Consider the following 27,071-nt stretch of genomic DNA (forward strand, 5'->3'; position numbering starts at 1 on the left):
TCCCCTGATGTTGATTTGGGTTCTGATGATAATGATTTTCCATTTCCACTTGATTAACTGGATCTTGCTCTCCTCCAATTGGTGGTGGAGGTAAATTATCATGTGGAACAGGACCTTGACCTTGACCTTGACTTTGAGCCTGAACCGGAATTGGAATTTAATTTGGATTCATATTCGAATTCTCTATAACTCTTACCTCCTCCACCTTCCTCTCCTCCCGTTACGGTTGTTACATAGATTCCGGTGGCGGAGCATTTTTATGCACTTGATCGAAGTTCATTTCAATAAAATCATAATATAATAAATCCTTAACCCAATCTCGCCTCGAATCCAGCTAAAAACACTCTTCTTCTCCAGCTGAAAATAGATCAAACCCGCATTTTCTCTCTTTGCAAACTGGGTACCGTACAACTTCACTCTCCCCAGAAAATGATTCTTTCTAGCACTTCCATTACTCATGTGTTTATCCTTAAACGATTCGATTTCCAACTCTGCATATTGCATTGTACTCGGATCAGAGACTACAAATTCTAAAGTCTCGTTGCATACTGGATTCAGGCTTCTGGAAATTGCTGATGTTCTTTTCTTCTGGCCGTCGAAATCTGCAACTACGTAGGCACTTGAGCTGCCTAATCCGTCTTTTGGGAGGAGGTCGCGTGCGTCGGCTACCTCGATGACTAGTTTTCTGATGGGTTTTGAGGGTGGTGGTGGTGGTTGATCCGGTGCCATGGTGTCATCTGTGGTGGTGGAGGTTAGGGATGACTTTTTTGACCCTCTTGTTTGTTTAGAGAAAAGAGGAAGCAGATAAGGCCAGAGGTAGAATACATACATAAAGAGGATTTTATAAGAATATCAACCAAAACTACGAATATACCCTCACATGTTATGCATGTAAAGGAATATAACTGATGAAATTAACTTAGTTAGTCGTAAAGGAATGAATCAGCAACAAAAATAAACTTAAAGGATGTATTTAGCAAGTTTTAAACATAAAGGCTGGAACTTGCAAGTTTGAGGAAACTTAAAGGATGTTTTTTTCAATTTACTCTTTAACATATCATACCCTGAGGTTGCATTTTACAACCGTTTTGGCCCCTAACACTAGCTTTGTTACTTTTTTTATGGAGTTTAAGTGTTAGGTTAATTAGATAATTAAAAAGTTCTTTTAATATTTAAGAGATTATTAATTTAATTATTCATGTTTTTTTATTATTTTGTTATTTTAACGATTATTATTTAACAAAATATGTTTCATATATACAAATAAATATTTATTTTCATTAAGCGTATAAACGTCGTTTTTAAAAACATTTGTTTTTTAACCTTTTTTTAAACCGTCTATGATTTTTAAAATTATTCATTTTTAAACCACTTGTTAATTAAAATCGTTATTTTTAAAGTGGTTTAACTTTTATAGTTTTTTAAATTATTCATTTTATACTGTTCTTTTTAAAATCATTATTTTAACTTTTTTAAACAGTTCATTATTGTAAGTTGTTAATTTTTAAAAGTGTGTCTTTTTAAACCGTTCCTTTTAGAACCGTTTTTGAAGTCATTTATTTTATTTATAGCCGTTAGAGAAAAAGAACTTCAGAAAATGAACGACTCCAAAATCCAAGGAAATTAAAAACGATCGATTTTAAAAGAACGAGAGATTTAAAAAACGAAGATGAAAAAATGGTGTTTATAAAAAAGCAAAACCTTAAAAAAATAATTTAACAAGTGTAAGGCACCAAAAAACACACGAATTTAATAAACAAAAGGTTAAAAAAATAACAAATTTTGAATAAACAAACGGTCCAAAGAAATGGAAGATTTGAAAAAGAAATAAATCATTAGAAAAAAAGTTTGAAAAATGAATAGACTTTTCACTACAAAAAAAAGCCATATAGTGACATACAAAAAGTGCCACAACAAAACAAAAAAGTGCCACTAAAGACCTATGTAGCAATGCGCGGCACACAAAAAAAGTGCCACTAGAAGCGCTGACGCTAAAGGCTTTTAGGGGCACTTTTTCGATTTGTCACACAAAAGTTTTGGGCTTTTAGCAGAACTTTTTTTGCCACAATATAAATAAAGGACTTTAGTGGCACATGTTTATGCTCTAAAAAGTAATCATATATATCCATATACTAGTTTTAGTGGCACAAATTTTGTGTCGTAAAATTGTTTTCAGTTAATTTAATATATTATTTCAGTGGCAAATAATTTTGTCACAAACCACATATTCGATATAAAATACTTAATAAAAGTTCTATAAATGTAAATGTAGAAATCATAATATTATAACTTCAATAATAAGTTTGATTCGAAACACATTCCAAATGTTAGTAAAACATTGTGTAACAAGCAACATATTCCAAATTCTAAATGTTTACAACATTGGCCTAAACCTTCTTTTGAGTGAGGAATTGACTATCATAAAACTTAACTCAAAAGCTTCTCTTCATAGATTGATATCTACCCTGCCATCATCAACCACATAAACATTCGTTAGTATTAGTTGATAAAAAATAATCTAAAAGTTCTTTAATTTATAAACTCAGTATTCTTGATTCAAAACAAAACGTGTATAAGAAAATGGGCTGAACATCTAACAATTAGACAAAAACCAACATATTACCTTAACTGCAATGTCAACAAAAAAATTTGAAGATCAATTATCCAAACATCTTTCTTGCCCTGTAAAATGAAAAGTTTATTAGTTTCATACTAAGTTTACAACATAAGCATATCCATTTAATATTGCAAAATAGTTAAAGGTAATTACCATCATTATGTCTTCTTGAAAATGCTAAGGTAAATAGTTGTTAGAGACCAAAGTACCAATACAAGGGACCTACAATATATAAATATAAGAAACGCTAGTACAGAAATACGTAATCGTAAAAGAAAAAAAATGGTTCATTCGTGTAGTTAAATATATGTAAAAATGTTAACAAGATATATGAACATACACATTTTAAGGTTGCTAACATCCTTGCTTAGAAAAAGAATCGTAAAAGAAAAAAAATGGTTCATTCGTGTAGTTAAATATATGTAAAAATGTTAACAAGATATATGAACATACACATTTTAAGGTTGCTAACATCCTTTCTTAGAAAAAGACTAACAATCTTACATCACCAAGCAAATACTTCATAGTAGTCTTAATTTGGTGGGTACAAATTCAAAAGACATTTTCAGAAAAATAATTGTATGCAAATCTTGCACCCTACATATTAGGTCCTCAAAAACAGTACTTTTCTGTGAAAGAAGTTAAGGGTTTTAAGTGATTCTAGAAAATCATTACTACCTAGAGATTACAAGTTCTTAGAGCATCCATAAGACTGCCCCCAACGCTTGTTGTTGGAGGGTTGCACTTGATGATGTGGAGGATGCACTTGTAAATGAAGCATTGGGGTAGGTGGCATTTAAGGGGGTTTGCATGTAGGGAAGTGCACCCACATGCAGGAGAGAGAAGATTTAGGTGGGCCCTTTAAAGTTGTCAACTAAATAATTAAATACAACTATGCATGTGAACGGCTATTTTTTTAAAATGGTTTTTTTTTTCCAACAGCTATATTTAAAAAAACGGCTAGTTTTTCCCCCTATAAATACCCATTAAAACTAACTCATTTTTCACCCCAAAATCTTACAAACTCTCAATTTTTTTATCACACTCTGAAAATGGATCCAAGACGTCAATTTTCTTTCACTGGTTTGTTAAACGATGATGATAATGATCAGCAAAACCCACAAAAACAACCATCATTCCCTCTTTTCTCATCACAACCACAAAACTTTTCTCAGTTGTTCACAAGCACATTCATATCCCCAGTTTCAACAAGGATTTTCATTCCCCCAATTTGGACAATTTCCAGTCATGCCACAGTTTCAACAACCTGCTTTTGATCCTCAACAATTTCTTCAATGGCAACAGCTTCAACAAACCTCTCAAATGCAACAACCTCAGTTTCAACAAACTCAAGAAGATCTTGTGGAATCACCATCAAAAGCAAAGCCGCAAAAAAAGAAGCCAAGCAAGATGATGACTCAGAAGAATGACGAAATTTCAACACCAACGAGTCGTCAAAAGTGGCCTCAAAGTGATGAGGTTTTGCTAGCCCAAGGTGTGATTTCAACTTCTATGAATCCAATCATTGGCAACAACCAAAATGCGGAGGCCTATTGGGGTAAGATTGAAAAATACTACAATGAAAATGAACCTGTAGTTCCACGAGATGCTCACAATCTACGAACTCATTGGCATATGTTTAAATGTAAGGTGAATAGATTTAATGAGTTGTATTTACAAGTCAAGTCTCGTTACAAAAGCGGTTGGTCAGATGACAAGTACATCCAAGAGGCTAGACAATTGTATATCAATGATCCATCTAACAAGACTTCTGCTACTTTCACATACGAACACGTATGGAATGTTGTAAAAGAGCATGGTAAGTACAACTCTGCTACGCATGTTCATGGCTTTCAACCCCCTAAAAGAACAAAATCTAATAGCTCGAGGGGGTATACGCGTTCTGCTTCTGATGCCAACTTTGGTCAAGCTTCTGAATTCACAATATCACTTAAAGATGTTGATAATGAAGACTCTGAAGTTCAAGTTCAGCAGGTTGCTCCAACATGTCCAACTGGGAGGAACAAGGCCAAAGCCAAGCTAAAAGGCAAAGCAGGAATAGAGTCGTCTGAATACGACATGAGGAAGCTAAAGCTTATTGATGAGATATCCTCGACCAATCGTGCTAAGAATGAAGCGATCACCAAATTCGAGCATAGAATCGATAAATTCTATGAAATTGAGCAAAAGAAGCTCGAGATGAAACAGAAAAAAATGCTCTTACTTGACACCACTAACATGAATCCAGATCAACAAGCCGAACACGAGGCAATGTGCGCTGAAATCCGTGAGAAATACGGCTACAATCGTATTTAACGGCTAGCTTATTTATGTATTTTAATTTTTAGGAAAATGTAATTTCTTTTTATGCAATGTAAGTTTAATTTTTAGGAAAATGTAATTTCTTTTTATGCAATGTAAGTTCAAATTCCCAACGGCTAGTTTAATTTTAAAAAAAAAAAATTCAAATTCCCAACGGGTAGTTTAATTTAAAAAAAAATCAAATTCCAACGGCTAGTTTATTTAAAAAAAGTTCAAATTCCCAACGGCTAGTTAAACGGCTAGTTTAATTTTAAAAGGATTCAAATTCCCAACGGCTAGTTTAACGGGTAGTTTAATTAAAAATAATTCGAATTCCCAACGGCTAGTTTAATTTTAAAAAAAAATCAAATTCCAACGGCTAGTTTATTTAAAAAAAAAGTTCAAATTCCCAACGGCTAGTTTAATTAAAAAAAATTCCCAATGGCTAGTTTTTCCCCATCACTATATATACCTATCTAGACCAACCATTTTCACATGCACATTCCCTTTCCCTCAAAGACTTCTCTCTACAATTCAAAATGAGTTCAGATGATGAACAAGTCCCACAAAACATCCGGATGATGTTGACTCAACACTTTCAACATCTCATTTCCGACGATTTTGAAGAATTAGCAATGCAGCTGTTTGAGCTTGATGCTCAATATGAGGCTGATTCACAAGAGGGAAGTTCTTCTAGACAGAAGGGGAAACGGAAATACATAAATAGAGGCCGAAAGGATGGAGATGCCCGTTTGTGGAACGATTACTTTGCTCCAGAGCCGGTATACGAGGAAAGCTTCTTTAGACGAAGGTTCCAATGAGCATACGTCTTTTTAATCGCATTGTTGAAGAAATCTCGAAACCAGGTAGCTGTCAACATTTTAAGTATTTCACACAAAGATACGATGCTCTTGGTGCCATTCGTCAGTTGGCTTATGGTGCATCAGCTGACTAATGCGATGAGTACATACGCATTGGTGAAAGCACTTCTATTGAATGTCTACACAAGTTCTGTAGGTCTATTGTTGAGGTTTTTGGACCTCGATATCTTAGAAGGCCCAACCAAGATGACATTCAACGATTGCTACAACTGCATTCTGAAAAACATGGGTTTGTCGGAATGCTTAGAAGCATAGATTGTATGCATTGGGGTTGGAAAAACTGCCCCACGGCTTAGAAAGGACAATACACTCGAGGTGATCATGGTGTTGGTACATTAATGTCTATCGCCTCCGTCATCTCAGTTCGTAGCTGAAACAGAAGAACTATAGTGTTTACAATGTAATATCTTGTTACTAAAGGCAAGGTGGCATTATTGTAAATAAGGAAAGATTCCTTATCACCTTTGGCCTATAAATAGAAGCCTTAGGCTTTTAGTTAGAAACTTTTGCCATTTTGATCTTTGGAGCTTAGAGGTTAGAGAGAGAAGCTAGAGAGAGAAAGTAGAGAGAGAAAGGCAAAAGGTGATTCACGGTTCTTGTATCTTTTCAAATCTATCAAAGAATCACGTTAATAGTACGTCTCGTGTGTTTCAGTTATTCACGTTCACGGTTTCCGCACGTCGAACGTGTCATACGCAATCGTTTCGGAGTCAAACCGGTCCTAACAAGTGGTATCAGAGCGGGAGCTCGATTGCACAGATCAAACGCACGAATTCGCACAGAAATCCTTCAGATTCAGAGTCGAATTTACTCAGATTTGTCAAATTTCTTCATACTTTCTTGTTCTTCACGTTTTTATCTGAAAATCGCAAAATTAACAGTGTTTTTATGGTTAAAATTGGATGAAAGTTTGATATGTTGTGCGCCTATATCTGATCTATGATCCTACAAATTTTCAGGTCAAAATTCCAAGCCGTTTGAGAGAAATCAGTGATTTTGTGTTCGTTTGAGCTGAAACTGTTCGTCATGTTGATGTCAAACTCTGTTCGATCGAACAGCAGAAGTCCTACTTGAATCGAGTAGACCAACCGTACGGTTAGGCTAGTCGAACGGCTAGCAAAGTGCTAACCGTTCGAACAGGAAGTTATCACTCGAACAGGAATTTTGGATCGAACAGGAATTTTGGATCGAACAGGAATTTTGGATCGAACAGGAATTTTGAATCGAACAGCTGTTCGATCGGTTGGCCTAATCGAACGGCTAGCACCTCCTGTTCGATCGAATAGAAACCTCAGACATTCATTAAAACGTTGACTTGTTGACCTAGCCGAACGACTAGGACTCACCTCCTTTTTCTCCCAATCGAACAGCATCCATTCCCAACCGATCGGCTAGCAAAGTGCTAACCGATCGGCTAGAAACTCTTGATCGAACAGCATATTAGTGCACTTCAATCGAACAGCTGTTCGATCGGCTAGAAAGTCATTCAATCGAACAGCTGGTTAAAAATTGGTTCGAACAGCTATTCGATCGAATAGCAGGTCTTTGAGAAGTGTTAAAGCTTTTAGTAATAATCCTAACCGATCGGCTAGCAAGTGCTAACCGAACGGCCAGCATTTGTCCCTAACCGAGTGAACACTACTTCCTACTCGATCGAACAGAAGGTTGTGTGAATCGAGTAGGTAACTCGATCGAACAGCTGTTCGATCGGCTAGCAAAGTCCCACTCGAACAACAATACCTTTCTACTCGATCGGCTAGCACTACCTCCTAACCGATCGGCTAGCATCCATTTCTTATCCGATCGGCTAGCATCCCTCCCTACTCGATTGGCTAGCATCCATTACTACTCGATCGGCTAGTAACCATCCCCATCCATTCGGTTGACAAAAATCAAATTGAATAAATATTCTAGAATTGATTTGAATCATAAAATTTTTTAAATCATATCAAATCAATTAGTTTCCAAAATCAAGTTTGTTAAAAGTCTTTGAACTAATCGATTGTTTACGTAATTCATTCAGGTGATTCAAGGTAATTCAGAAGATCAAACCATGGCAGAGGAATTTTATAACACGTTTTTCAACGCATTCACATCTGAATCATCCGAAGTTACAACTGTAACACCAAAAACTATCACGAAGGCAATCAATGAGAACATCAAGCATGATAATTTCTACGGAACGCATTCTAAACCACCAACGCTTGAAAGCATTGAAGATTACACTTGGTGGAAAGAAAGATTCATCAATTGGGCAAAAGCATATGCGCATGAAAGTTGGTTTTGTCTAGAATACGGATACGAAAAGCCAAAAGATGATAAAGGTGAAGATCTACAGTTCAAGAAATTCTCCAGAGATGACAGAGCAGAATTTGCCGCCGAACAAAGGATGATCGCATTGATACAGTCAGCAATTAGAAACGATATATTTGCATTATTAAATCATAGCGGGACATCCAAATCGGTTTGGGAAGCTCTACGTATTAAAGCTGAGGGTGGCAAACAAATTAAAAAGAACAAAATCGCGCTAATTAAAAAGGAATTTGATCTTTTTGATAGTTTAAAAGGAGAATCGGTGAGACAAATGATAGAAAGATTCTGTCACCTAAAAATCGAACTCGAAAGATTTGAAATTGCTAAAACAAGAGAAGAAATCATCGATAAAGTGATTGAAGCGTTACCACGAGTTGATCAGTGGCAAACGTTTGTGTTTATTTTGAAAAATGATGATTCATATGATACAATTTCTCTTGATGCATTGTTTGAAAAGATTGAGAGTCATGATCTAGAGCTGCAGAAGCAAAGCAAGATGACAGAGTCTTCACGACAACAGAATGTCGGCTTGTATTACAAAAGTAGTGTACTTTCAGAGAAAGGCGTTGGTTCACCAAAGACAGCATTCATTGGTGAAAAGATGAATGAATCTCAAACAACGTCAACAAGTCATCAGTCTGGATATCATTCATCTTCAAAAACAAATTCTGAAGACACAGATGAAATTTTGTGCAACATTGCTCTTAAACTGAAGAATTCTCCAGCAATGAGTATCAATGCAGCGAAGCAGCAAATGAGCTTTCTTGCATCTATCCTGGAATCATATGAAGGTCTGGTAGCTGGAAAAATCGGTAATTCTGAACTGACGAAAGAAGACTACGACCAGATTGATCCAGAGGAGATGGAACTTATTGATATTCGTTGGTGTTTAGCAAGCTGCATTCGGAGAGCTCAAAGATACATGGAAATTACTGGGAAACAATCTCTTGGTGGTCCATCAACAAAGCTCGGTTTTGACAAGTCAAAAGTGACCTGTTTCAAATGCAAGCAAAAGGGTCATTTCAAAAGAGAGTGTAAGAATGCAGAAGTTGCTGAAAGAAATGAACGTCCTTTCAATGATGATTATTATCAAAAGGCGATCTACCATCGAAGCAGAGAAGAGCCAAAGTTGATTGAAGATAGACCAAAAACAACTTCAAGAGCTTGTCCTGTCATATATCCTGATGAAGGATATGATTGGTCTCAAATTTGTCCAGAAGAAGATCGTAATGATATTGTTCGCAAAACAGCTCATGGGAAAGCTACGACAGCACCAAGAAAGTTTGCGAATGTTGCTGAAATTAAAGAAGAAAAAGAACCTGCTAAAAACCATGAAGAAAAGATTGAGAACAAAGAGAAAACTCGAGAAGAGATCTTGAGTGAGAAAACACATAAAGAAAGAGATGTGGTTTACAGAAGAATGGATGAGATGCAGGAAGAATATGAGAATGCTGTCAGCAACAAACGATGGGACAAGAAGAGAGAGTGTTATTACAACAGAGAAGGAGAACCAGTTGTTCCAAAGAAAGATATAATCTTTGATGATGTTCTTCTTGCTGTCCCGTTGAGAGCTGAATATTACAGAAGAGTGACGAAAGATGATGCATACGTTAAACAATACGAAAGAGATATCCGATATGCTATGCTGTCATGCTTGAGAAAAAGGGATGAAGAGAAAATGAAGAAGAGTGTTGAAGAAATGGTGGTTAATCTGAAGAAAGTTGCTGAAGAGGTTAAAACAGAAGTTGTGAAATTTGAAGCTGTGAAAGAAGTTGAAGAACAGCAAATTGAAGAAGAAGAAATGAAGGATGTCAAGACAGATGCTGGTGATGTTGGTGAGGAAGTCAGTGTTGAACAAAAGCTAAATGATGCTGAGATAAAGCAGCCAGAGGCAGCTGAAAACACCAAGGTGCCTATCACTAAGGTAAATTCTGATTCTGAAGTCTTAAAACCAGCTGAACAGTGCAAGAAATGCATGGAACAGTGCAGAGCTTGTACTGAAAAAGATGAGCAATTCAGAACAAAAGAACTTGAATTCACAAAAATCGAAAACATTTTCAAAAATAAATGCAAAGAAATGTTAGAAAAAGAAAAGGTTTTTAAAGAAAATGATGAAAAACTTTCTGAAAGATGTAACAAATTGGAAAAAGAAAATAAAGTTTTGAAAGAAAACGTTTTGAAAATAACAAATGAATGTGAACAAAAAGAAATTGCTTGTCAAGAAATGAAAAAGGAATATGATTCAATGAAATTATCATATGAGGTTATAAAAGAGTCATATGAAAAAGTGAAAGATGAAATGAAATATGCTCAATCAAGAATGAATTATTTGTCTGAAACAACAAAAGAGCTTAAACGAATGTATGCTATAAAACAAGATGTTGTTAATTCCTATATTGAGGATGTTGCTAAGCTAAAGCAACAGATTGTTGATTTAGAACAGGAAAACAACAAGTTAAAAAGTTACCATGTGTCGTCATATGTGCTTGAACGAATTTTCAATATAAAACCGGGAGATGGTGAGTCTGAGCAGAACAAGAAAGGCATTGGCTCAGAGTTTCATCAAGTTCCACCACCGGAAAAGTTTGCATTTTATGATGAGGAAAAGGTCGAAAAAGCTTTCAACATGGTAGACAAATTGCCAGACAACATTGACATAACCTATTCCAAATCTGATGATATTCATGATTCAGAGGTGGTAGGTAAAGTCGTTGAAAGTGTCTTGAACGAAGAGTCGGTTCATACAGGTAAATCTGAATCACATGATGAAGATGAAGGAAATCTTCATGATGCATATCTGAAGAACACAAAATCTGAGAAAAGTTTGAATGATGATTCAAAGGGATTGGTTTATACCATGATTGGATCGGACAAATTATTCTTAGACGTTGTATTCCCGATTCAGAATGTGATTTCAGAAAAGATTGACAAAGTTTTCAAGATGGTTGAGATTGAAAAATCTGAAATTCCAAAATTTGCTGGTAAAGGTCACAAAACTTTTTATAACAAACCTGGTTACAAGAAGAAAAACATGAAGGCTGGGTTGGGTTATAAGAAGAAACAAAATTGGAATAAAAATAAAACTCCGAATTTTCAGGCAAAAATGAACTTCGTTCACGGAACAAGTTCAGAAGAAGAGAAAGAACTCAAATTTAGACAACAGTCAAATGAAGAGTTTCAGGCACAGAAAAAGCAACAACAACAGGTCAAAGATGTTTCAAAGAGAACATGTTTTAAATGTGATGAAACAGGACATCTTGCTCGCAAATGTCCAAATCTGAAACCTGTTGGTGTTGAGATGGAAAAGAAGTCTGTTTATGTTCAAAAACAGAAATCTGAAGTTGTGAATCAAAAGTCGACCAAGTTTGAATCAAAGCAAACTTGGAAGCCGAAATTGTCAAAGGCTGACTCACAACAAACATGGAAACCAGTGACACTCGAACTTAGAACAACACAAAGATGGAAAACAACTGTTGATGCAACAAAACCAAACCAATTTTGGAAACCAAAAGATGTTGTTCAGAGTCCAAATGTTCAAAAAGAGTCACATTTTTACAAACGTGGGACTCCAAAAGGTCAAACATGGAGTGTTAAGAAACATGTTGATTTGGTTAAAAATGAGAAACAAAAACAAATCTGGAAATCGAAAACAGAAACAGAAAGTTCAACTTATGAGGTGAAAAAGGCTGAGGAGTCAATTTCGATTGATTATGATGCAAATTTTCCACCACTTAAGGCTGAAAACTTTAAGATTCAGATTGCTAAAGTCAAGGTTACACCCAAGGCTGGTGAGGCTTGGGTGGATACAATGTTTGATTAAACAATTTGATTTGCCGGAGCTTCCTTTATCGCGAAGCATGAATCGGCATCCATCTTTAATAAAAAAAAATTATTGGGTCGTATTTGATAAAATTTGAATGTGCAGGTGTTTCTGAAGAAAACTGAATGTCAACCAAAGGAGAAACGAAGCAGCCTGGCACCGGAGGCTGCTGATCCCTGCAACGGTTAAAACAGGGAGTTTGTTTGATTTCTGTACATAAATAAACAATATTTTCCAAAACCCTAAAAATTTAAAAATTTAAAAACCAAAAATATGTTTTCATTTTGTCAAAAATTTGAAAATCAAAAATATGTTTGTTTTTTAAATTTGTCAAAAATGCAAAAATTCAAAAATATGTTACTTGAATTTGCCGGAACTCCCAGGTTGGTAATTGAGGAGTAGGAATCGGCATCTTTCTTGAGAAATGTTTTATCAAGGACATTAAGTTGTACTTGATTTAACTTTCAAATCAATTGATGAAAGAACAAGGTGATGAATAAACCCCGTGTCTGAATTAAACAAAACTTATTTTCCGGAAAAACCATTTTGATTAAAACAAACTTAAGTGTTTTGAAATCATAATGGGAAAATAGTTTGTTATCAGGGGAAGTTCTGATTGAATACGCCGAAACCCTCACGGCTGAACAAACATAATTAATTTCACTAGATTGAAAAACGGTTTTCAAACTGTAAAAGATCAATGTGTTGTAAATCATGGGGGTACATCTGCAAATCTATGCATGAGATGCAGAAAATGGATGGCGAGACAAAGCTATCAGTATCAGGTTGTCAAATTTTCTTTAAATGGTTTTGAATTTTAGGGGGAGTAAGAGATATTATTGTCAGAAAATCCAAAAACATTTGAAAATTTGATAAAGCGAAAAACATGATAAAATTCAATATTTGAGTTTTTGTTGATAAAAGAGGAAATGATAGTACATCAGTGGACTATCACAGCACGCTAAAGAAATGTAATGTCAAATGTGATAAATGGTCTCACTGATGATGTGACGATAGGTTTTCGTACATTTAGTAGATTTATTCGGGATATAAACCTAAAATTTCAAACTTGCGAAATTTGTGGGGAACACTACTTGGATATATAGGTAACCCCTGAAATCTCGTTTGAAAGGTCTCGTATTCTGATATACTAGGTATTAATACTCTATGATGTCTGGGGTATTATTCCGGGACTTCTGCTGAACGGTAGTTCTGACCTAGTCCTTGGATAATGCTTTGCTGTAAATGCTTGAAACATAGCATTCTAGCCCTCAGTGATTAGACAATAAAATTGATAATCATCTGTTGAAGCTAAAAGATTCTCTAAAGGGGACACACCGCAAAGTCGAAATTGATATCTCTCTGCTGAACGGAAGTTCTGACCTGAGATCCCTCAATTCTCGCATTTAACCCCTAATTTATGTACAGACATCATTGTAGTACTCTTGCCTGTAAGACTGAATATTGAGATTCTGGATACGGGAGTATATTCAAGAGGTGGGACACATAAATCGAGCTAAGTTCCTAAAACATCTAAAGCGTATCCTGAATGGATTGAAAATTGTGTGAAAATTTAAGAGGACAACTATATCGTCAATCGAGGTGAATCGTTTAGAACTTAAAATGATTAAAGCTTAACGGTGCTAGTGATTTGTTTCAAAAAACTGATATGATCCTCTTACACGAACTCAAACAAAAATATTGTCTGTAAATATGTTTGTACATATTTCTTTACTGCTTTATATTTTCAGAAAAATACAAAAAGATTTTGATTTCTGCTTTATTTTCGACAACCGATGTCTGAGTGCTAAGTTTCAAGATCTAAGTATGCAAATCATGTTTCTGGAAATAAATCAAGTTCATTAATTTGAAACTTGAAGTTTTTAAAATTAAAATCAAAATTTAAAAAAAAAAAATTTAAAAACAGTTTGTGATATCTCCAAGGTCATTAATTTGGACTTGGATGATCAATCGTGAAAGATTTGAAAGCTCATATTGTTAAAATCTTAAAAGAGTCAGTTTTTCGATTTGGATTCTTTAACACTGTCAAATTTATAAAGCATTTTGATAGGGGGAGAGTGTCAAGATAATCCTGGATATTTTCATATTATTATATCTTAAAGCCAGAATCTTGATTTAGAAAGTTAAAGAGCCAGATTACGATTTCTGGACAATTTCAAAACACTGTCACTTATAGACGTATGAGTGTTGCAGATGTTATTCCAGACTACGATCCCGACAGCCGAGTCTGAGGGGGAGTCTGAAGACGAGCTCAATACTAACGGAAGCGTGTAAGGAGCCAGGTATCGTTCCTGGAAGAGTTTGTAACTGGAAAGCCAGGTGTCGATCCCAAAGCACGGAAGCTTGTCGAAAGGAGGAGCCTGAAGAGTTTACCGAAAGTGGGAGTTGAAGCTGAAGACAGATCCATCGGGATTATATTCAGGCTAAAGTGAGAGAAAGAAAAGAAAAGAAGCTACAAGTCTGAAGATTTGAGATTGACTACGGCAATATCCAAGGGGGAGTCTGTTGGTACATTAATGTCTATCGCCTCCGTCATCTCAGTTCGTAGCTGAAACAGAAGAACTATAGTGTTTACAATGTAATATCTTGTTACTAAAGGCAAGGTGGCATTATTGTAAATAAGGAAAGATTCCTTATCACCTTTGGCCTATAAATAGAAGCCTTAGGCTTTTAGTTAGAAACTTTTGCCATTTTGATCTTTGGAGCTTAGAGGTTAGAGAGAGAAGCTAGAGAGAGAAAGTAGAGAGAGAAAGGCAAAAGGTGATTCACGGTTCTTGTATCTTTTCAAATCTATCAAAGAATCACGTTAATAGTACGTCTCGTGTGTTTCGGTTATTCACGTTCACGGTTTCCGCACGTCGAACGTGTCATACGCAATCGTTTCGGAGTCAAACCGGTCCTAACACATGGTCATCCAACCATTATGCTAGAGGCTGTGGCATCACACGACCTTTGGATTTGGCATGCATTCTTTGGAGTGGCAGGTTCAAACAATGATATCAATGTTCTTAATCAATCACCAGTATTCAATCAAATCTTAGAAGGGAATGCACCACATTGCAACTTTATTGTGAATGGGAATGAGTACACGCAAGGATACTATCTTGCAGATGGCATCTACCCAGAATGATCAACACTGGTAAAGAGTTTCGTTTATCCTCGCGACGATAAGAGTCTTGTAGAAAGGATGTTGAAAGAGCATTTGGTGTCCTCCAAGCAAGGTGGGCAATGATACGAGGCCCTGGAAGATCCACAAGCATACCAGTGTTAGGTGATATAATGCATGCATGTATCATTCTACATAATATGATTGTAGAAGATGAAGGTCATACTATAACTGATTGGTCCCGTGAAGAAGATGAGCCTGAGCCAACAACTTATAATGGAGGTGCACCCACCGAGTTTGCACACTATCTGCAGAGGTTTAGATCCTTACGAAGCAAAGATACTCACATCGCACTACGCAACGATCTAATGGAACATCTTTGGAATCTTAAGCAAGCTAATCAAGCTGATGAAGTTTAGATTTGTTTTCTTTTTAAGTTTTGTTTTCATTTTTAAATTAAGTTCTAGTTTAATTTGAGTATTTGTATTTTATTTTTTAGGAAAATGTATTTTCTTTTTTATGTAATGCAATTTTAATTTTTATTTATTTTTAGCTTCTTTTTTTTATTTTATATTATTTAAATATATTTTTACAATTATTTATTAAATATTTTTTAAGATTACAAATTAAATGTTTTTAAAAGAAAAATAGAAAAAGAAATGGTGATGTGGAAGAGAGAGGATGCATGTGAGAATGATGGGCTGGAGTTAGAAAGAGGAGAGAGAATGCATGTGGGAAGAATGGGTTAAAAGCTGATGTGGCAGTGATGACTAGGATGCATGTAGTAAATGCAGTCTTTTGCATTGCGGACAGTCTAATAGGATGTATGTTGATGTTTTTAAGAAGAGAGAAATGTGAGATGGATGAGAGAGGGTGTGAGGTGGAGGAGAGAAGGTGTGGTGGTGTATGTAGACAAAAAGATGTATTTGAGGGGAGAGAAAGGTGTTGCGAGAGGGAAGGAGGAAAGAGGAGAGAGGAGAGAGAGAGTGTTGTTTTTGAATGATAATATGGGGCAAGAGAGAGAATGTGTGTGATTAGTGGGGCAATGCCACCTTGGCACAATAAAAATATAAAAAAAAACACCCCTTATTGGAAATGCTCTTAGTATACTTACTTCAACTAGAAGTACAGTATATTTTATACTTTGGATGTTTGAATCACCACTAATAAACTAATTAAAATATCTACCCTGCAATCATTAAACATACAAAACAAACATTAGTATTGATTTAAATAAAATCCAAAAGTTCTTTATTTAATAAAATTAATTATTCTTAATTCAAAAGAAAAACATGTAAAAGAAAATAACCCGAACACCTAACAATTAGAGAAAAAAAAACAACATATAATGTGCAACCATTGATAATTGATAACTGATCCGGACATCTAACAATTAACCAAAAAAGCCTACATATTACCTTAACTGCAACATCAACAAAAATTTAGAGATCAATTGTCCAAACGTATTTCTAACCCTGTAAAATAGAAAGTATTTTTTATCAATTTCATACCAAGGTTGCAATATAAGCACATTCATTTAATGATCTATGGCAGATTCTAACAAATCAAGGGTGAGCACAGCACCTTCAATGATCAATTTCATACCAACGTTGCAATATAAGCACATTCATTTCATGATTTTATAAATAGTCATTTGAGTAAACTGTCATTTTGGTTCCTGTGGTTTGGGCACTTTTGCCATTTTAGTCCAAATCTCAAACTTTTTAAATCTGGGTCCCTGTGGTTTCACTTTTATTGCCATTTTAATCCAAATTAAGAGTAAACTGCCATTTTGGTCCCTGTGGTTTCACTTTTATTGCCATTTTAGTCCAAATCTCAAACTTTTTGGAACAGTAAAAAATGAGGTTTTTGAATTTTGGACTAAAATGGCAATAAAGATGAAACCACAGGGACCCAGATTTAAAAAGTTTGAGATTTGGACTAAAATGACAAAAATGCCCAAACCACAGGGACCAAAATGGCAGTTTACTCTAGAATTATTTAAATATATTAATTAAAAATTTTATAGCCAGTGGGTTTGTTAAGGCACGCACCTTCTCGGGTCAGCAACAAGCAGAATAAGGACAATCCTAACTCCCAGCAGCTTTGCCTTCTGCATTGTCTCCTATAAAAATAAAGATATAGTATCACTTGCCAACTATGTGTAATTTATACAATCATGTGATGTTAAAAGATAAATGCCAGCTTAAATATCTGACCTTAATGTGAAGAACTCCATTGAACTGAAACGCATTTTATCTTAATATCCGCTCAAATCTTTAGAGAACGAAGAGTCATCTTTCTTCTAATGTTCTTTACTAATGCATCTTTGACCTCCTAAGTCATAGAAAGAGACACTTTCGTAACCTAGCAACGAGAATACATGGGGTGATTATTGGCTTGTATCACAACCAGTTGACCAAAAATAAACCTTTGGATCTCAAAGCATGCAAAGCTACCACCATTCCATTAGAACTAACATATTTAACTTCACGTGTATAAGAATTAAGAATGGAATTAGGATGTTCACAAGTCACAACTTAAATGCCTGATACCATTCAGTAGAATTATGAGATGTATTGTATATGATAAAAAGTAAAAATAATTTCAACAATGTAGCTTCAACATGTTAGACTAATCTTGCATATTACGCGTAAGTTCGGGTTAAAAGTGACCGACTTACAAAGTTCGGGTATAAAGTGACCTGGTTATAAACTTGGGGTTTTTTTTGAGATAGTTTTTTTTAATCCTAGTTTGAGTCAAATAGGTTTACTTGTTGAACAAGTTATTAGGCTTATAAATAAAAGGATTTATTTGTAACCCTAATAGTATCAATTATCAATAAACGACTTTTGATTCAATATGTTCTTTGGTATCCAATTCTAACAAATTGGTATCAGAGCTCTAAGGAGTTCGATCCACGTTCAAGACTATCGATCTTGGAGTCCGGCAAGAGAAAAGCAACCGTCGAAGGGCTGCGGTTGAGAAGATCTTGCGACGGGTTCCGGTGATCATAGAAGGCGGCGACAGAAGAACACTTGACGTCCAAGTCTGTGACGTATTAATCGAAGAACGGTCAGAATCACAGGTTACCGGTACAAAGGAGGCGGTTGGAATTCTCGTGAAGAAGAAATCGAAACTGTTGCTGAAACGTTTTGGTGAAGGTATCGATTGGATTAAAAAAAAAGGATAATTGGTTTTTTTTTCACGGCTGCCATTGCTTCCAAAAGTCAAAAGGTTTCTTTTATTTGTTTTGGTTTCTTTCGAAGACAATTTAAAAGAAAAAGGAAGATAAGAACATGCAATCAATTTTCTTTGAGGAAGGCTGTACGTTGACTTTTGGGTTATTTAAAATTCAAAGTGGTGGTTGTTTTTTTTTTTTAAGCAATCAGGAAGAGACAAGAATTAATTGAAGGTTGTTGTTTTTTGTTTACTTCCTACTTACCAATCGGAAAAAAAAAAAAACAACATAATAAGCAAACATCGTTAAAAAGAAAGGAAAAAGAGTTTTTTTTAGAAAATTGATTCAAGTCCGAGCACTCCGTTAACGTACAGTAGAAGAAACCAAAGGATGGGTGATAACGCGAACCGGGTACCTCCAGCGAAGGAACCGATGCCTAGTCTTCCATGTCCAATGCTTACGGATACAAACTACACCGTTTGGGCTATGAAGATGAAGGTAATCTTCAAGGTTTACAAGGTATGGGATGTGATTGACCCAAGAACGACCATCGATACTCACAAAGATTCTATAGCAATCGCTTTGCTATTCCAAGGGTTACCCGAAGAGCTAGTGTTGCAGATTGGGAACAATGATTCAGCAAAAGAGATGTGAGAAGCGGTAAAATCTCGCAATCAAGGTGCTGAACGTGTGAAAGAAGCAAGACTTCAAACCTTAATGTCGGAATTTGAGGGTTTGAAGATGAAGGAACCAAGTATGATCGCTGAGTTCGCAGGAAAGATTTCAGGGATTGCTTCTAGATCTGCTTCTCTTGGAACAGTGATTAAAGAAGAGAAACTGGTTAAAAGGTTTCTACATAGTTTGCCGAAAAGGTTTATTCACATGGTTGCCCCTCTTGAGCAATCCATTGACCTTAAGACAGTTGGATTTGATGATGTCGTAGGTCGTCTTATAGCCTATGAGGAACGCGTCAACCATGAAGATAAGGAACAACCGGTTAGAAGTGATCAATTACTGTTGACTTATGAGGAGTGGGAAGCTAGAAAAAAGGAAGGGTACGATCGAGGCAAAGGAACGGCCGAGTCTAGTCAAAGAGGTCGGGATCGCGGTCGAGGAAAAACCGGGGCTCAAGATAAAGACAAGGAACCAGATCAAAAACCAAAGAAGGACCGTTCTAAGATAAGGTGTTTTCGATGTGATGAATTAGGACATTTTTCTTCGGATTGTCCTACACGTAAAAAGGACGAGGACGAGGAAAACAATCTTATTCAAAGGGTTGAACCGGTTCTTTACTTGCAAACACACGTTGAAGAGGCTAATGATGTGTTTCTAAACGAGGAAAGGATTATTCCAAGGATGTATGCTTCGAGCCCAAGTGAACTCAATACATGGTTTCTTGACAACGGGGCGAGTAACCACATGACGGGTAAAAAAGAATGGTTCACTAACCTCGATCAGAACATCAAGGGAAAAGTGAAGTTTGGAGACGGGTCATGTGTAGAGATTAAAGGACAAGGGATGGTCGTCTTGGAAGGAAAATCTGGGGAACAAAGGGTGTTGCGCGATGTTTATTATATACCTGCACTTGAAAGTAATATAATAAGCATTGGTCAGTTGGACGAGAGAGGGTACAAGATCGCAATCCAAGATAGTATACTTTGGATGTTTGAGCAAGACGGAACTTTGCTAATGAAGGTACCTCGTTCACCTAATCGCATTTACAAGATTAATCTTGAGGTTGTATCTCCAGTTTGCATACAGACTAAAGATGACAAGGCTGAATATAGCGACCAACCAGTCTCCATTGTGACAGAAGTTAGCGACCAAACAGATCAGTCAGCAACAGGAATTAGCGACCAATCTGGGCAGTCAGCGACACAGCAGACATATAGCGACCAGACTGACCAGTTAGCGACAGAATCTGACCAGTCAGCGACAAAATCTGATCAGCCAGTGACAGCTTTTAGCGACGAGTCTGCGACAGATCAGTTTTTCAGCACTTCAATAGTTAAATGGATGCTTGGTTTATCAAATGAAGAGATAAGTTTAAAAGTCGAGAACTTATTGCAAGAGCAAGTTAAAGTGGAACGTGTTAGCAGGGATTTGCAACGGACCGACATCCTTATAAAAGCCATGCCACGACTGAAGATTATCGAGATGAGATATCTTCTCGGTATTGCAAGATTAGGGGGGTGATTGTTAGACTAATCTTGCATATTATGCGTAAGTTCTGGTTAAAAGTGACCGACTTACAAAGTTCGGGTAAAAAGTGACTGGGTTATAAACTTGGGGTTTTTTTTGAGATAGTTTTTTTTAATCCTAGTTTGAGTCAAATAGGTTTACTTGTTGAACAAGTTATTAGGCTTATAAATAGAAGGATTTATTTGTAACCCTAATAGTATCAATTATCAATAAACGAGTTTTGATTCAATACGTTCTTTGGTATCCAATTCTAACACAACACACCTCGAATGCATGACCATGCTTCTGATTAGACCTGGCAAACAGGTCGGGTCGGGTAATGGGTCGAAACGGGTTCGGGTCAAAACGGGTCAACTAAAAAAAGGGTTGTTTTCGTTCGGGTTGAAACGGGTTCGGGTCAGAACGGGTTTCGGGTCGAGTCGGGTCGGGTTGGTTAATAAAAAAAAATTTTTTAAGTGATTGTACATCAAGGGGCAATTTTGTCGGGTTAAAACGGGTCCGAGTTGGTAACCTTCGAATAATGTACCTACTTTGTCCAAAAAAAATTAGGGGGGGCAATTCTGACCCAAATAGCAAACAATGGGTCAGTATGGGTCTTTTTTAAATCAGATTGGGTGAATTTGGGTGAGGAAATTTAGTTAAGGGGGTCAAATTGGGTTATTTAAAAAATAAAAAGATTTATCTACGGGTCAGACCGGGTTGAAAAATTAGGACGGGTCAGTTAGGGTTGAAAAGAAAGAAAGCACGGGTTAAACAATGGGTTATCTTCTTCATTCTTCAATCTAATTGAATCAAACCGACAGCTGCCAGGAGAAATCAAAAAAAGAAGAACTACCGCTGACAGATCAAGCTGTCATGGGTTAAATTCGAGGCCCCAATACCTCTTAATTCCGTATAATTCTGTTTCGCTAGTTGCTGAATATCCAAATTACAACCTAATTTAAGTTTTCCGGTAAGTTTGTTCAATTGTTGATCACTTGTTTGGAGTTTTAGGTGCCGATCAGTGAAGATTTATCGGTTTTTTAGGTTAATTATGTTGTGTTCATGATCGATCGGAATAGAAGCTTTGGATCTTGTGTTTTAGGGTTTGTAGTTTTGTACAGAGGTTAGTGAAATGTTTTCCTATAATATAATATTTGAATTTGAACACAAACAGTTAGCAGGTATCTAAGCTTTCTATGGATTTTAAACAGGTTTTAAAAATGCAGCTCTAAATTGGCGCAAGTGGAAGGTTTTAATGTGTATTTGTAGCTGTTTGTTTTCTGGTGTTGCTTCTTTTGCCTGTTTTGTTTGCTAGTGGCTTGCTAGCTGTTCTTGAGTTCAGTTAAATTTTGTTTGTTGTTTGTTCATGTTCTTGAAGAATGCAGTTGACTGGCATTCTTTGTGTTTGATCCGAGTTGAGATCATAACATAATTTCTAGTTTCCTAAGCTTCTTGTTGTATATACTAGTAATTAAATTGTTTATTGAGATTATTGTCTGTTAGGCCCTATAGGTTTATGGATTAGTAGGTTTATAGGCTAATGGACCAAGATTCTAGAAAGTGGGGGTATTAGAGTGGGCTTAGGAATATGGGCCTAGGGTTTTGGGGGAAACCCCTTACTATAAATAGTTAATGGAAATTAGGAGTTGGGGTTGGTTGATTAATTTTTGAATCTTGTATTAGACAAATCATTTTGTATGCAAGATTAAGCTTTCAATTCAACAATCTTTCATCATCTTGTTCTTGATTTCTTGAAGATCATCAAGGTTGGATTCCGCCCATCCTTGTTGATCGTTTGATATCGTTGTTTGATCCGTATTTTCGGGACTTACAATTGGTATCAGAGCCAATTAGATATCAAACATCAAGAAATTCTGCATTTTGGTTAAAGATCTTCATAGTGTTCATCGCGTTCTTCGTTTGTTTAAAAAATTCATCATATTTTGCTTTAGTGATTTGGTTAAAAGGTGTTAATATTCTTTAAATCTTTAAATATTTAAAATATTACAATATCAGTCATCATCTCATCAATATCATTTCATCATCATCGTCTGACATCATTAAAAATCATCAAAACAATACATTTTGTTTCGTCTGAGATTCAGCCATCATCATCTGTCATCATCCTTACCATTATCTTTTTATATGCCTATTCAATCGTTTTGACATCATCCGCAATCAAACATTATCATCATCCAACTTTCATCAGAGATCATCCGGAACCGTCATCTCGGACCGTATTCATCATATAGCTTTCATCCGAAATTGATTACAAATCATCACGGATCAAACACTTTCATCCGTAATCATTCAAATTCAATCCGTGATCATCCGCAATCAAATATCATTCGTCCGAGATCAAGTTCATCTTTCATCCGAAACCGTATATCATCTAATCCGGAATAATTCAAGGTCTCTCATCCGTAATCCTCCACCTTCATCATAATCTTCGTCCGGTCATCATCTTCATTCATCCATCCCGTTCATCTCCTTTGTCTTCTCCGATCACCGACAACCGTAAACACGATCTGCAAACTCCGATCACCGTTCCCGTCCTTCACCATTTATCATCATCATCTTTTATCAATCCGTGACTCATCCGAAACCGATCCGAACAACCTCCACCTTCATTGTAGTCGATACATAACAACCAGAAACCATCGCTCCTCCGGTCACCACTTTTTCTTCTCCGACGACGTACAATCAACCTCCTTCGTTTCCGACGCATCATCATCATCGTCACCCGCTTCTCCACCATCATCTTATCCGGTCATTGAAGACTCAAGAACCAGGCGATACGACCTGGTCAGAGTAAAGCTTCAGATGACCCGGCAAAGAACCTGCAAGATCACTAGAGACAAAGCACACCGTTAGCCTCGTCACAGGGAGGGGGGCCTCTCTGTGACCAAGCTCGGGCGTGGGAATAAGTATTCGGGAGGAGAAAATAGGTCAGGGAGAGAGAGAGGAGAGTTTAGAGAGAGAAGTAGCGATTACCCATTTTTGGAGGCTTGAGTGGAGTATTTATAGTCTTTGGGTGGGCTGATGTGGCAAGTTAGTTAAGGTCGGACCAGTCATTATCATGACGGTTATGCCCAGTGGGGCCCAGTTTGTTAGGTCGTGCCACTGCACTCGTTCGTTCCGTTTGTAGCTTGGGATCGGTCCGACATGGTGTACCGCGGTTCGGCCCTAAGCCTCAGGATGATTCGGTCCGACTAAGGACATATCCTCATCAAGTCCCCCTAGTTCGTAGTGTTTGTTTAGCAAAAACTTCGAACTACTTGCCGGAGTGTTTTGAAGTCCACGGTTTGTTATTGGCGGTTTTTGTCGATTTCAAAGTTTGAATTTGGGCGGTGACCTAAGATTGGTGACCGACAGTCACCTTATGTTTCCCGCCTGATGTGACGGTTGGTGTGTGTCAGCTGTCATGACGTGTCACCATTTGATTGGGAGTTTTAAGGTGGTTCCATATCCCTATAAAAGGGGGAGGAACAATCTTCCGATTTCACTTTTCGCCTTTTATCCTCTTCATCTCCTTCATCTTCTTCACTCCTTGTTGGTGCGAGTCGACTCGTCTATTCAGGTTAGTAAACTGTTTCCTTGCTATGGCGATTAAGAGTAATCTTTCTGGTTGCTTTAATGTCTTGACCCAGAAGGGGTTAGACTGGTATGTGGAAAGCTATGCGATTCCCAAATCGCTACACCCTGTTCTTCCGAAAAAGGACACGCCCATCTATCCCTTTGTTTCGGGAAAAATAGGGATTTACACTCGCTTTTTCGACTATTGTAACTTTCGTCTTCCTTTGACGAAGTTCTTGGTTGGGGTTTTGCTGTTTCACGAGGTACACTTGACTCAGATGAACCCTTTTGGCCTTGCCAAGGTGTGCCATTTCGAGTTGGCTTGTCGTGGTCTAGGGTCCGACCCGGATTTGGATGTGTTCCAGGCTTTTTATAAATTGAACCAGTCCGGCAATTGGTATACTTTTGAAGTCAGGGACAAGAACTCTTGCTGCTACACATGGATTACCACGAGCATAAAGGATTGGAAAGATCACTTCTTTCTAGTTGATGATCGGTGCGTTCCGGAGTTCATGACATGGAGGCTAAAAAAGTCGAAACTCCCGTCTCCTCTTCCTGAAGACTTTGAGTATAACAAGAAACTTTATGCTGATTTGATTAAGGAGGCCGGACGTATACAGAAATATCCGAAACACATTCTTGTCATGGGGAGGATTAACACGATATGGGCCGAGCCAGAGTGGTATCCTACCCTCCGATGGAATAAAGAGGGTCAGTTGTGCGGTGCTCTCCGTATTTTCATTGTTTTGTTTCATATATTTTTTTTGTTTTTGTTCGGCGTTTCTGTTCGGCGATTGATATTACTTATCGTTTGTCTTTTGGTACAGTTATGGGTTTAAAAGAAGCATTGCGGTTGAAGTCCTTCGACTCCAAAGAGCTGGATATCCGGGCCACCAAGACTCCGGAAGGCGATACCCCGTACTTGCAACTTGTGCACCAAAATCTTTATCAGATTCGTGCGCCCGATGCTCCTGATGGTCAAGGTGGTTCGGTGGTTCAAACTGACTTAGCAGCTCAAGGCGCTTCCGGTTCTATCCCCGTAGGAGAGGGGTTACCTGTTGCTCCGGTTCAGACGGTAGCTACGGTAGATGCTACTGAAAGTCGAAAAGGTGGTTCGATTGGGACGAAGGGCTCCGGTTCTAAATTTGTGATTGAGGACGAGGGGATTCATCTTTCTGTTGGGGAAACTGAGGTGCGTGCCGGCGGAGAAAAAGGGGGAAGTGGCCAGAATGAAGACGAAGATGATGCAGAAGATGAGGAAGGGCAGCCCCAAATTAGTTTGAAAAGGAAACGGGCTGCTTCGACCAAGAATGACCCAAAGTCTAAACAGCTGAAGAGAAAGAAGCCAGGGTTTAAAGCCATTACTCTTGATGACGATGACCAGGTTACCGAGTTTTCTACTGCCGGGGGGTATTGGAGAATTTAGACGATCATCTTCATGGAGGCCGTACCCCTCGGGATCATTTAAAAACTCCGTTAAGCCCGTTGTCCTTTGGTGGAGGTGGTGTTAAGGTTGTGACGGATTTTCGTACATCCGACCTCAAAAAGACTGAGCCGTCTCCTTCGGGTAAGTTCACTACGGGAGTCGCATATAACGTGTCTAGGCCGAGCCTTTCGCCGTTTGATGGTGGGGACAGTGCCTCTTCTTCTCCCCTATGGTATGACACTGAAGTTGTGTTCTTGTCGCGGGAGTTAGGTTCGGGTGGTTTTGAAGATATGGATGCAGCTCATGCTCTGGAGAAATATGTGCCGGAATGGTCACTGGTGAACAAAGATAGGATTGTGGATGCTCTTTCAGCTAAGATGTATTTATTTCATTTAGGGGCCCCTGCTGAACATTCCCATTACCGCAAGATGAGCGGACCAGAGCTTGGGAATGCCCTGATGCTGAATCAAGCTCAGTCGAACTCTCTAGTGGTGGAGACGTACAAACGTTGGGTTGAATCGGAATCGTCATGTCATAAACTTAGACGCGAAGTTGCTAACTTGAAGAACGAGGGTGATGTCCGATCAAAAACGAAACAAGAGCTGATATCCCTGCGGTCCCAGGTTGATCGATTAAAGGGACAAGTGTCGGAAGCCAAGGAAGTCACCAAGTCTTCTCAGGCTTCGGCTGCGGCAGCCCACGAAGCTCGAGACAAGGCTCTCCAGGACTTGGAGGTTTTTAAAGAAAGATTTGGTGTCCTGGAGAAAAAGCAAGTTAGCTTGGAGGAAAGGCATGCGACGGAATTAAAGGAGATGCAGAAGTCGTATGACCAACTCTTGGCCGACTACCACCGTATGATAACTGGTACGTCTTTTTGATTAGTCTTTGTGTGTGTATTTTTTTTTTTTTTGCCTTACTGACTTTTATTTTTCTTCAGCAAAAGGCGAGCTCGAGAGATCTCGTGATAGGGCTGTCGAGTCTCATAACGCTTTGATTGACGAAGCAAAGGGTATGCTATCCCGCTGCGATACTGAGATGGTTGAGCTTTATGCCCAGACGTCGGAGCTGATGCTTATGAAACAATGGTTCTTGACGGAGGGGGTTGCTTGGGTCGTCAAGCTAGTTCAGCAAAGCCCCGAGCTGGAGAAGGTTGTTGCTGATTTGGGCAATAGCGTTAATGCTGTAGGAGAGAATGAAGGAATAAAGCAAGGTTTCAAGGCCGCACATGACTCGGTTCGTTCTGCTGAAGAGGTTTCGGGCTATGATGTGGGAGCTCAAGACGCATTGGATGCTTTCTATGAACTTTAAATCTCCGTGCTTGACAAGGTAGCAGATTTAATAGATAAGCCGTTATCAGTCATTCAACAAAGGAGCAAACTTCCTATTGTTGGAGAGGATGATGACGTAGTTCAGATTTGATGTTTGTCTTTGTAACCGTACAAACTTCCTACTGCTTGACAATATGTTCGTTTGAAATATTTTGGTGACACATGATGCATGATTTTATGATTTTTTGTTAAATCAGTCATTTAACCTTAGCTACTTAGTACTTAGTTTGCGTCCAAACTTTTTACTGTTCGCTTCGGGATTTGTTTCTCGGTTTAGCAATCGCACCAGAAAGGGGTGCTTCGCCTGCTTAATAGAT

General features: G+C 37.6%; 1 protein-coding gene and 1 long non-coding RNA gene across 2 annotated transcripts; one reads left to right on the forward strand and one right to left on the reverse strand.

The window, feature by feature from the left end:
- Positions 1–2,385: 2,385 nt before the first annotated feature.
- Positions 2,386–2,854, reverse strand: LOC110921029. The gene is made up of 3 exons (XR_002582104.2): positions 2,771–2,854; positions 2,624–2,682; positions 2,386–2,465 (listed from the first exon to the last, which is right to left on the reverse strand). It is a non-coding gene; the product is annotated as an uncharacterized LOC110921029 (long non-coding RNA).
- Positions 2,855–3,865: 1,011 nt separating this feature from the next.
- Positions 3,866–4,933, forward strand: LOC110925349 (glutathione S-transferase T3-like). Its single transcript, XM_022169304.1, has one exon. It carries the CDS (start codon positions 3,866–3,868, stop codon positions 4,931–4,933), a length of 1,068 nt encoding a protein of 355 aa, XP_022024996.1.
- Positions 4,934–27,071: the final 22,138 nt, after the last annotated feature.

This window comes from Helianthus annuus, chromosome 6 (genome assembly GCF_002127325.2).
Source record: "Helianthus annuus cultivar XRQ/B chromosome 6, HanXRQr2.0-SUNRISE, whole genome shotgun sequence".
Taxonomy (NCBI): domain Eukaryota; kingdom Viridiplantae; phylum Streptophyta; class Magnoliopsida; order Asterales; family Asteraceae; genus Helianthus; species Helianthus annuus.

Bases quoted from the DNA above. Each gene is read 5' to 3' on its own strand.
- LOC110925349 (XM_022169304.1), top strand. From the start codon at position 3,866: ATGCCACAGTTTCAACAACCTGCTTTTGATCCTCAACAATTTCTTCAA.